Below are 12,428 nucleotides of genomic sequence, written 5' to 3' on the forward strand. Positions count from 1 at the left end.
GAATAGTTATGCTCCTTATCTTTTCAAGACTCACAAATTTCATACAGGTTCCTGATAGAGGGAGGGGGAGGGGGGGTGGGGGATTAGGGGGTGGTAAAGTCGATTTGCTTGCCCTAGCCTATTGTTTTCCCGTATTTTCCAAATCCAAATCCCAGTTCTATCTATTGGTTTATACTTGTGATTCCCAGTCCCAGTGGCCCAAATTCCATTTTCCCAGTGACAATTTGCCCAAATCCCAGTTCCCATTTTACCCCCTTCTAGCCCTTCCCCATAAACTATTCGAGACATAAAGGTAAAAACACCAACAGTCGGGGCTTTATAATTGGTATTCATTGTATTGATTTGGTTTTAATAAGATGGGGGTCATTAATTTATCTGTCATAATTATTGGGTGGGGCATTAAAGTGTACTCTAAAACAAGAAAATAAATATGTAACACAAATGTGCATTTCATACTCTATTACCATCGGTAACTGAAGGGAGTTGCGAGCCCTTCTATGAAATGAGTTTTTTTCGACAACATGAATATAACAAATATGAAAAAAACTCGCATTTTTACATTTGTCCATTAACTCATCAATTCCTGATAACAGAAAACTGTTTTTCGTGAAAAGAGGATCGTAATATTTACGGCATTTTACTACGTTTAACCTTATGTGCTAATATGCACGTGAATGTTTCTTTGCAAGGTTAATGACTTTTCAAGTTTATAGGCTCTTACCGATAGTGCTAGCACCTTTTTGGCGTTATTTGGCTTCACGAGCATTTTTTCTACATTTTATCCCAAAAAGCACTGCTAGCATTATTTTGGATTTTCGACTGATTATTTGTATAATTTTGTGTTAAAAAGCACAATCTGACTTTATTTATGGCGTCCAAAGCCTCCCAGATGCATTTTGCCCTCATTTTAGACAAAGGTGCCGAGGAGGCCTGGGGAATAAGTTTGTTAGGTCAGCGGTTTCCTTCTAGAAACCCAGTCCATCACACTCGTTCCAAGATGGCGTCATCCACGTTGTCATCGAGGAACAACGGAAAACAGCCAGCCAAGGCAAAAAATGAAAAATGTTACTGAAAATCTGAAAAATGTAATACTCTATGTTTAAAAAAATCGAATCGATGACACCTTGTAATGATCAAGACCGCACTAAGGGACGGACCATTATTTTCTTGGAGGGGGGGATGAAAAATTTTCCTCTGCAAACTTTTTTTTTTAGTTTATGCACCTCTGCAAACATTTTTTTTCGAAATTCTTACTATTTTTGTTATACATATCGTGTTTGCAAACAATTTATTTTGTATTTCCAGGCCCTGCAAACAATTTTTTCAATATTTTTCATCCCCCCCCTCGCCCTTTAAAAAAAATAATGGTCCGTCCCTAAATCTACTTACTTCACAGCTGTTGGGAACGTCACGCAATGCACCCTCTGGGAGAAGCGTTACGTGACGATACAATGAAAGGCTACGCGCGCCAGTTGGGTTTTCAGTGGTGACTAGCATGCATAACATCATTCGATGATTCTTTTAAAGGAAGTTAGACTTGTAAAATCAGGGAAGATAGTGGAAATCCTGATTCGCTTTTTGGATCTGCGTCAACTACTAGCCAGGCAAGCAGTATAAATTTGATAAAAAAAATGAACAGATGATCATGAAATACTGTTTTTATAATACGAAAACAAAACTTATCGAAAAACTGACAACGCGGAGTTTTCTCACTAAAATCACAAGGAAAGAGGTACTTACGTGAACCGACAGCAGTAGTGATCTTGCCAAACAAAACAGATATTTCTTCTGTCATCTGGAAGTTGATTACGTGTCTTCCTGCCACACTTACAGTAAGTGTCTGTGCTTCGGGCAGATGGTCATGCCTTCGAGTTGGCTCGCCGACAAACCGCGAATACCCGCTCTCGCCATGATCAGTTCGGCTTCCGTAAGGGACTGGTCAATAAGTACCAGGGGGGGGGGGGGGGGGGGGTGAGCCGGAGCATTTGGAAAAGTGGTGGCTTGAAAAATTGTGACCCACCCCTTTCTTCTGGCTCAAAACTGACTGACCCAGGGGATTGAAAATTACATGACCTACCCCCTTTGCTCAAAAAGTTCATTATTCTGTAAGGGGTTGGAGGTTTTTATTTGATATCGGCTTTTAAAGTGTGATTTCCTACATACACCACCCTATCTTTCCCTGATGAACATTGCTGGTTCGGTATACGTCTTTTTCCATTTCTTAGCACACCAAAGAGGGAAAAATTTGGTATAGTCTTTTTTAAGTTTTCCACATATTTGTGTGTTAAGTCCATGGGAAAATTTAGAACAGTACGTAACATTAATTCATAAACAATTATTCAAGAAATACAGAAATTGATAACAGAAACTATCTACAACCACTGTCTATAATAACATAATTGCAAAATGTTTGAGAAAAGAGTTTACTGGTGAATGCCTATAGCGTAGAGTGAATCTACAGAGGCTGAAGATAGACAGGCAAAACTGTAATCACAAGTCATCTAGGGGGGTCAGGGGCATGCTCCCCTGGGAAATTTTTATATTTGGGCCTCCTGAAATCGCTAGAAAATCATTTAAAACTGCTCACTTCGAGAAATGTATCAATTTATACCGATAAAAATAAGATGACCCACCCCCTTGTGTAGATCAAAACTATATAACCCACCCCTTTTCGAGGGCTCAAAAACTGATGACCCACCCCCTTTCTGCTCCGGCAACCCCCCCCCCCCCCCTCTACTTATTGACCAGTCCCTAACATCGCCGCATTTCGATAAGGCTGCATTCATTATGTATGCTACAGGGGGGGACAGAGGATTTTTTTTTTCAGCGGCCCATTTTTTCATATCCCCCCCAAGGCCCATACAAAATTTTAAAATCCCCCCAAGCAATCAGCCGAAAAATAAATACCCCCCCCCCCCTCCTTCCTCTCAACAAATATCAAAATAAATATCTGTATACCTTTGTCTTACTAATTTTTGCGAGTAGTAATTTTCGCGATTTCAAAATAATCGCGAAATTTACACACGCGAAAATTAATAGCGTATTGTTAAGTAAAAGTTAATAAAAATGTTAAATGTTTAGAACTTTAACAACTTTCTACCCTTGAAGTATTCTTCCGTCTTGTTTTCGACAAGCACCCTTCCTCTGATTACTGTTCTTCAGCTTGTAAATTGGCCAAAACCTCTTTAGTACAGTCAACAAAGTTTACATTTGGAGGTTCCTTGTAGTTACATTGAGCCAGACCTTTGTATATTCCCAGTAGTTCCATAGTCTTAAACGACTGATCAGTAAAACCCTGACAAAATCGCGAAATTTAATACACTTTTGCTCTAATTTTTCTTGCAATCGCGAAAATTAATACTGGCGAAATTCGGCTCCCGAATTTTCGCAAAATTAAGTACACGCGAAAATTAGTAAGAATAAGGTAATAGTACACTACTTATATTATGTTTGAAATTTCAAGAGACATGTTTTATAAGAACATCAAGAGTGCTTTGACTGTTTATGTCATACCTATGCGAGCCAGTCTAAGTAGCGCGAATTAGGTATAGATAGCCTGCTAGCTCGAGTACCAGTACTACCGGGAGTATTGACAGGAACCTGTGTTTCACTGTCACTCTCGTTGACAAAAGCAACAACCTGGCCTCATCATCACTCTCACTATCACACTCATCCACGGATTCATCTCCGCTGTTGGCCTGTTGCCATCCTCTTCACCCTCGTTTTCTGGCCGTTCAGCATCATTCCTCTTAAGTGCGACATATGCCACTATTCTCCTTATCTTATCATTTTTCTGAGGTTGCATTAAATGGTTCCATTTTAGATGTTTTACTTTCTATACTGTATCGAAACATTACATCTACAGGCCAGGCACACTACTTAAAAAACTTCAAAATAGGTACTATAGTCAATCAGAATAATAAAGGTACCCTTGTTGCCTACAATTCTTGAAAGAAGCTGCTGTCCTTATCATTTCTTTTTTCACTTTTTAAAACTATTACAAAAGCTAGACAGAATCTTACAAAAATAAGCATCCCCCCAGGAGATATTTAAACAATTTTCATATCCCCCCTTTTTTTGCTCTAAAAATTTGAGAACCCCCCCTAAAATCCTCTGCCCCCCCCCCTGTAGGATACATAATAAATGCAGCCTAAGTGGCAGCTCGACAAATGAGCTGAAATATCCGAGTTGCACTCAGAGAGCAACACATGGCTCTCCTCATTCCTACTAGATCCACACGGAGTCTGTAATATCCCGTGAAGAGAGCAATTGGATGCAATAGCTGCCATTTCGTGCAGAAAGGACGCGCAAGGATTTTCTCGAAATTAAACAAAATCGCGGACATTCAATGGTCGGTTTAAATTAAATTAGATTGAAACAAACAAGTAAGTTTGCAAAAACAAACATTGAGTTATCCCAATTATTTGTATTTTATGTCTACAATGCTTCAAAGGCTTTTAATGCTTATAAGATAATTGTAGAACTTGCTTTGCCTCATTGCAGTCCGATAGTTTTCACAAAACACTGTTCTAATATGCGAACAAAACTTGTGCGACGCAAATCAGGGATTTCCCTTGTTTCCACAAGACCAGACTGGAATGTAATTTTTTCGAATAAATCCCTCCGAAAAAAAGCCAAGCAATTAAAAACCCTTTTGTGTATAAAAAAACATCCTTAGAAGATTGCAATTTTTTTTAAAGGTTTTGCAAAATTTTGTTCCGGGACCGACAGGGGTTTGATAAATAAGGCTTTAATTGAATTAGACTGAAACGAACGGATGTCGGTAAAACGCCGACTCGGGGTCGGGGTCGGGGTCGGGGCCGGAGCCGGGGCCGGGGTCGGGGTCAATTTTTTTATTTTTTTTAAAAAAAAACCCACCGATTCAGAAAAAAAAAATACAAAGTTTATATTGGCGTATGGAAAATTTCGAGTCGGAAAAAGCATTTCCTTCACAAAATAGCCGGAAATTTTGATCGTTATAAGTTCAAAAGTATAAAAGAAGAAATTTGTGGTCTAACAGGCGACAGGTGAAATTCTCTATTAAACAGTTTGGCGTATAGAATGTGCTGCCGACTTCTTTCTGAGCGTTATCTCCTCGATAACATAGCATGAACTTTTTCAAGTTTAAATCAAATTGTACACTGATGCGTTTGTGTAGCAAGAGAAAATTAATTCAGGTTTATATCGTTAAAATAAAGCCGCCTTTCGTATCCAAAAAATATTTATAAGGAAGCAATATTGTTTTGTTTAGACAGCGAAGCTCGCATTAACATGTCTCGCAATCTTTAAGTTTATAAATTCTGTTATTGTTTTAAATATAAGTGGAGGTATCTAGCCATTTCTCCAATTTGCGTGACTAAAATGCGGAAAGAAATTTTAATTAAAATTGATCTTAATGTACACATCGATTTCGACGCAAATGGTGAGTTCTATCCTGCCCTCCTTTCGTCGCTCTCGCTTACTACACACACCATACAATCTTCGTTTGCTGTTCAAATTCGATCCAGTCGATCCAGCAATTGACGTCTGTGCAAAAGTTTAAAAAGCTGGCTTTATGTCTCAAATTGTTGAGGAATTTTCGTGACTGAAACATGTAACAACAAACCGCCCGCCATGCGAGTTTCTCTGTCAAAACAGACCGCTCTACTTCTTTGAAAATACTTCTTTGGATATGAAAGGCAGCTTTAATTTTTATTACTCAAAAACATATACAATTTAATTTACACCTGAAACAGTTCATGCCCACCAAATTCTACTACAAAAATCTGCCGCGCATGTTTAAAAATAAACAGATTTAGAATATTTGCGAGACAACGTCTACGCGAGTTTCTCTTGAATTCTCTGTTTATACCTAATTTGTTTCAGTGGGACTGAAAACCGAAGAGCCTTTCAAAACAAAATCTATTTTTTTATGAATCACAAGGTGGTTCTGTTGATCAACAAAATGCAAAACGAGCAAAGAACGGCTAACATTAAAGTTATGCTGACGCATTCTCGTTCCCAGAGCCTTCCGTTTCTTTTGGTCACGTGGTCGGCGAAACGAAGGGCTCTGGTAACACTGACTACCGGATGTCGTAAAATCCACGACATCCGGTAGCACATGCCCACTGCATAAATGTTCGTCTGCGCCTGCTCAGTAAAAGAAAGTGGAAGGCTGGGGCTGACTGAGACGAGAAGAAAGCGAATTTTAAAGAAGATACGACATTTGAGTTTGGCGTTCGAAAGAGCTGTACAGCAATCCTTGCTACAATTGTCGGAGGACATCAAGAAACAAGGAATGGAACAGGAAGACGGCAGATAGAAAAGTTAGAATCCAGAGGAATTTTAGTCATAGTGTTTAAACACGGAGTCGAGGATATCATCAGCTGATAACATTCCGACGGTTGATGATACTGTGAAATTTATTTATGGCCATGCGGAGGTATTGTAGAAAATTCAGAGCTAAAAAAGCGGCCGAGCGATGAGGTATCATTCTATTGAGCGGCGGTAAGAAATATCACATTGAATTTCAAAGTCTTCATGTATTCATGAACTCCATTTAGTGTGTATATCTTGTATAAGCTAAGTTGATAGTGCAGATGTTTGCAATATTTTAATGCAATAAAAAGTACAACCGAGTTACACCTTACAAAAGATGTACTTGTCATTTGTTCATAAACAAAGGTCTGCTTCGTGAATACGTTATTCCAACAAACTCCCAGTGTTATTCGGTCTTTTTCCGGTAACATTTTCAAACTTACCCGCTACATCTTCAATTGTTTCGATGACCGGAAGTATAACGAAAATTGCGTAGAAGCGTTTCATTTTTTACCTAATTACGCATGCAGTTTTTATCAGCCAATCAAAAAAATCATATTTTTTACCGTTACCAGGGCCACTACGTCATGTCATTTAAAAAAATACGCGTGGCCCTGGGGAAGAGGATGATGCTGACGAGGAAGTATTGCACCCGCTTTTAGTGTTTGGTGATAGCGGTTTGTTGTAACAAACAATACGGATCGAAATCCGCCAATTACAGCCCACCAGCATGACTTTTTGACCTTGTGGGTGAAACCAACAAGGGTATCCGTCGGTTTTGATTGGCTCATTTCAAAAAGCACGTCGACAGTATGAGAGCACTGTATAGTGCTATCTTTTACAGATTCGAGTGAAAATAAAGTCTATGTATGTATGTATATGTATGTCGAAAGATGGACGTTGAAAGATAGCTATGCACGTAACATTGAAAGCGGGTGTATATTATCGATTACAGAGAAGTAGACAAAGTAGGCTAAACTGTATCAAGAGAATAAGGGTCCCCTTAGCCTCTCTTGACTGTATGTTAAAGTTAAATTTTACCTCTCGCATATAAGGATCAAGATTTGTGGCGAATTTGTAAAGGAAATGCTTTTTTTCGACTCGAAATGCCCCACACGATAATATCAACTTTGTATTTTTTTTTCTGAATCAGTGATTTAAAAAAAAAAATAAAATAAAAAAAATGACCCCGACCCCGACCCCGACCCCGACCCCGACCCCGGCCCCGAGTCGGCGTTTTACCGACACCCGAAAACGAACAAGTCAGTCTTGCGGCAAAACAAACACTGTCTTATCGCAGCGTGGGAAATGAAAACAGCTTCTCTACAGCCACAAACAAAAAGAAAGCTTTTACATAGAAGCCTAAAGAATCTTATCGCCCGGCCAGGTAAGAAGGAAGTAATTGCTTTCGAAAACGTTTTTAGACCGGCAAATTGTTTGCCGTAAACAGATGTTCCGTGACAACACGGGCTTATGCCGAAATTTGCATATTGATCGAAAGTGATATATTTATTGCTATGAGCGTTGAAAATACCGAGAAATCGGCTAAAACGGTTGGAACTGAGAAAGAAAAATATTTTCCATTTACAGTCTGACTTCTAGCAGTATTTAACACATCTCCAAATATTTACGGTTCTGGAATTGGTTTATCGGTCGCTCAAGCGTTTTCTTTGTTTTGGATCAAAATGGCGAATATTTGGGAAATTCGTGGAGCTCTGTACGGCGCGCAGTAAAGAGTGCCCACAAATTTTATTTCATACTTTTCTATAATGGTGTTAGTACTTTTGAGTTACAATAGACACGATTCTAGATCAGGTCCCACATTCGAGAAAATGGCTTTCAACTACAGGCATGTCGCGTTTTGCACATTCCGGAGTTTGTTGGGAGTCAAATTAAAAAATTCATAACTTAACGAAACTTAAATAGATTTCAATTATTAAACCTCTACACTATCGAGGGAAAATGAAACTTCAATATGTAAAATAATCAGCTCGTTGCATTGAGTAATAATGTTTTGGCAGTGACCGTCATTTATAGCAAGTTTACGGAGTCTCCAATGGCGAATTGCATGGTTTTGAGGTGACTTTGAAAATCGCCTCGCAAAAAATATAAAATATCGAATTGTTCTAAATAAATGTGATATTTGTTACTGGGATATAATTGTCGACTTTCACTGAAAAAATCAGGGAAATCGGTAAAGGTCCGAAAAGTGCCTTATCCGCTGTAACACGGACGCCCTCTTAAGGCGTGACAAAGTAAACATCCAAAGATTTTCCGCTGAGTAAGCCATAAGAAAATTTGTTCATAATGTCACGCGGCAGATTTAAGAAGTATAAGGCGAACCAAAGGTTTCCAGTTAACTCTTGTTTTAATGGCGATTACAAGCTCTAACAGTAGCGAAGCTAGCGTATCTGAGAGTCAAATTATGGTGTTCTTATCAACCCATTCTATTCGTATTGACTTTCAAGAGTCAGGAGAGTGTATAGAGAGAATAATCAGCTATAGAACAGCTCTATTTAAAGTAGAATACTAAAGTTAATTACTTTTCACAAGTTTTTCTGCTATTCATATGCGTAAGCTATGTGTTTCCAGATGCCGCGAGTTTCTAGAACAAAAAGAATGCGAAATGAGCTAAGTTTGTTTGCTCGTGCAAAAATTTGCAAAAAGGAAAATATCTTAAGACCTGAAGTTCAATTCAAAGAGCTAATTCGCTCTTGTGAAAGCTAGTAGTTCATTCTAAGTTCTGACGAAAGGAATTTTAGTTTCAGGCGGTAGAAATATATGAAACTTAGTAAAACGCACCCAACCGATAACAAAGAGATTCCGAAGGTGCGAAAGCCCGCGAGCGAACCTAGTTTTTAATGAGGCAAGCGAGCCTAATCATTATGCGAGCTCGGGCTAGAGAGTGCGAATGAATCCGCAACTTAAATAAATAGTTCGCTTTGACAAAATAAGCTATCTCGCAATCTCGCAGCTGAAAACACATCCTACGGAAAGCAATAAGTATTACAATAGAAAACAGATTTTAAGCTACATAAACATCCTTTCTAAAATGTTCATTTTCTTAAGTTTTAAAGTTTAACCGAAAATTATTTTTTAAAGTTAAAGGTAAAATAAGGTTGAAACAAGGATTCCTTTTGATAAGTCAAATATGAGTAACTGTTTAGCGGTTTAGGAAAAGTAGATAAAATTGAAAGATAATCTTAAAGTAATCTGCGACGTGAGTTCTCACCTAGTTGAAACGCGAGTTCACACTTAACTCATAAATAAAATTCTTGTTTTCCGCAGATGAAGAAACAATCTTAACTCGAGCGCGTACTAAGAAATATATTTTTAAAATAATCCCAAAATATTCTCCTACAATAATTTTCGGTGATTTTTGCAATTTTCTTTTTTTTACGCTTACTGCGTAAGTGTGTGTATAAGTTTTAGTGATGTTTTCATATGGGCAAAACAAGAAATTTACTAGGGATGGAAGAGATATAAGCGTTTATCATTCAAATCTTTGCTTTTCTCCTAGCAGTGAAAAGTCTGGTGTTTGCCTGTGTTTCTCCACTTATTGCTAATCGGTAATTTCTCATCATGATAAAGAAATATATTGTGTACAAAATTAGACAGTTAAAACAGTCGTCATAATTAACTTCTCCTTCCCTTTACCATGTGGTAATCTGCATGTCCACACAAATTCGTTGGGGTAAGGGATCACAATCTGATAGCGGTTTTGGCGACTTTTAATGTTATTGGTCACTTGCCAAAACATTTAACTGCCAACTTACCTTATGTACCTATGCGTTTCCCCACAGGACATTTTTCCCAAATGTAGGTCAAAATGGAAAATCACGGTAGGGAATAGGGAGAGGTTGGCCGATTGGAGGAAGATCTAGTCTACCTTAATGACGAGACTTATAACATCGTATCTCGTGTGATTGTCTTTTAGGAAAGGGATTGCTTCATTTGTGGTCCAGCTGGCAAGCAATATCTTCTTGCCTGGTGCGATGTTGTGACAATGAAGGCCGTCCCATCAGACCCATGTACATACAGATGCAATCATTTGATGAAGAATTTTATGTTCAGGACTAGAAGCTGTTATCGCAATATCGTGTAACTCATCAAGCAATTGCAGGCTTTCATTTCTCGCCATTTTTGATATTATTGACAGACTAACTTTCTCACAGGGCAGTATTTAATTAGCGTAATTTGTTAGTAAGTAAGTAAGCTGGTTAGTAAGTTACAAAGCAGTGCGCGCGTTTTACCATGGTAAGGAGTTTTTCATGCCTAAACATTCGAGAACTGGCAACGAGTTAACGATAACTTCGAAAAATAGTTTGAAAGCTCAACGCTTCTCGTGTTGTTCTCCGTTTTGCATGCGCCAGATATTCCCAGAGACTTTCGACTGATCAGGATATAATTTCTCCCAGGAAAAACAAAGTAAAGTCGTTTTAAAGGTCACGAGAATAAAGGAGTTGGTCACCAAGTAGTCAATTCTGTAAATTCTCGTTCTCTATCAACAGGTAATGCATGGAGACTAGTAAGGAGAAATTGTTTGTTGACACGCAAGGCCTTTGGGAATAAAATAAGTCGGTTTTTGCTCGGTTTACGCTCGTACCGCTATGGTGGAAGGGATTTGTTTACTTCTTTACCTCGTCATGTTATGGCACAATCTGTGACGTACAATCCGTGAGTGGTTAGGAGTTCTCGATATCTCAGAAGAGAGCGAGAACAGGCAACGAGCTAATGACAACTACATAAATAGTTTGATATCACATAATTTCTCGTGCTTCGTTCTGCGTACGCTGAAAATACCTCCAGAGTGTCAAGTGATCGGCAAATAATTTCTCCATGCAATAGTTAAGCAAAGTCGAGTAAAAATCTTGTGAGAATACAAAAAGTAATCACCAAAAAGCGAATTGAGAAAATTTTCATTTTCTGACTTTAAGTGTATGGAGACCAAAAGGAGAAATTGTTTGTGATGTTGAAATACGCTTTTATCATATATTAAAAGCATAAATGCTGAAGTAGATGAACCCTTGCTCTAAACTAGTATAACTACAAAAACATTACGATTTAAATTACTCGAAAGACACGATGTCAGTGTCCGCTAGAGGGGAACAATGATTTAGCAATAAGTACGAAAACAAAACTGGGTTGCCCAAAATACAAAGCTTTGCGCTGGAAACTAAAAATAAAAGTTTCTCACTAACGGACAGTGTTTAGATAATTTTCAGAAGGCTTCGTTGCACAAATACTATTCGCGCACTCGTGTTTAATGTCTGTATACTAAGTTTAGATACTATATACTGGACTAATACCTCAAGGGAGGATTTAAACTCGAACGAACAATTTATCTCTGCCACCTCACTTTGTCGTATCAGTTTATTTTATCGTATCAGGCAAACTATGTACTACTAGTAAGTTAAGACGTCAGTGAATTTAATTCCTTTGTAGTTGTATAAATCGAAACGCCGACAAATCAGTTTTTAGAAAGTAAATCAAAAATTGTTATATTAAAGGCACCCATCTTGCTTTCATGAAGACCAACAACAACAAGTTCTAGCTTCTATAAAGGCAAATTTTATCACTTTACTGTATAAAGTGTTTGTTCCGAAAAACGTCTTGGTCATTTTCGTCTTGCTTCGTAAACATGTTTCGGCGGAATAGCTAGCGACGCCAACGAAAAGTCAATTTTATGTCTCGGCTAATGGTTTATATGCCAGATTTTTTTTTATCTTTTTGCGGTCTAGACTTAAGGTCACAGAAACTAAAAGGGGTTACAAGATTACTTCTCTTGTCCATGTTCTTGTACTCTTAATAGACACAGGCTTTATGCCGTAAGCAAATTTTGCACACTGTGCCCATTTATGGAAGTGAACTTCCAGCTAACCACATGTGACAGGGAAGTGACAACACCTACACTGAATTGCATTCTATTGGTTTCCCAACCTACAAAGAAGCCAAATGCTTCCTCTGAGGCATTTTAAGTTAACACGATCTATTCTAACCGATCAACACCCTGAGGTTCTACATTACTTGCAAAAAATTTGGAACGATTTTTATTTCGGACAAAAAGATTGTCCAAAAATATAATCGTCCGAAATTTTAAAGCGTCGAAAGGATATTTATTTCACGCAGGA

At 38.2% G+C, this 12,428-nt stretch overlaps 1 protein-coding gene across 2 annotated transcripts in view; it reads left to right on the top strand.

Moving 5' to 3' along the window:
* Positions 1-11,259, top strand: part of LOC144654246 (uncharacterized) — a 33,521-nt gene extending 22,262 nt beyond the window's left edge. For both annotated transcript variants that reach the window (XM_078514332.1, XM_078514340.1), the window contains exon 23: positions 10,235-11,259. In XM_078514332.1, the coding sequence (XP_078370458.1) occupies positions 10,235-10,377 (143 nt within the window). In that variant the 3' untranslated portion in view covers positions 10,378-11,259. The remainder of the gene's footprint in view (positions 1-10,234) is intronic.
* Positions 11,260-12,428: the final 1,169 nt, after the last annotated feature.

Source organism: Oculina patagonica, chromosome 1 (assembly GCF_052425735.1).
Source record: "Oculina patagonica isolate OP01 chromosome 1, crgOcupat, whole genome shotgun sequence".
NCBI lineage: Eukaryota > Metazoa > Cnidaria > Anthozoa > Scleractinia > Oculinidae > Oculina > Oculina patagonica.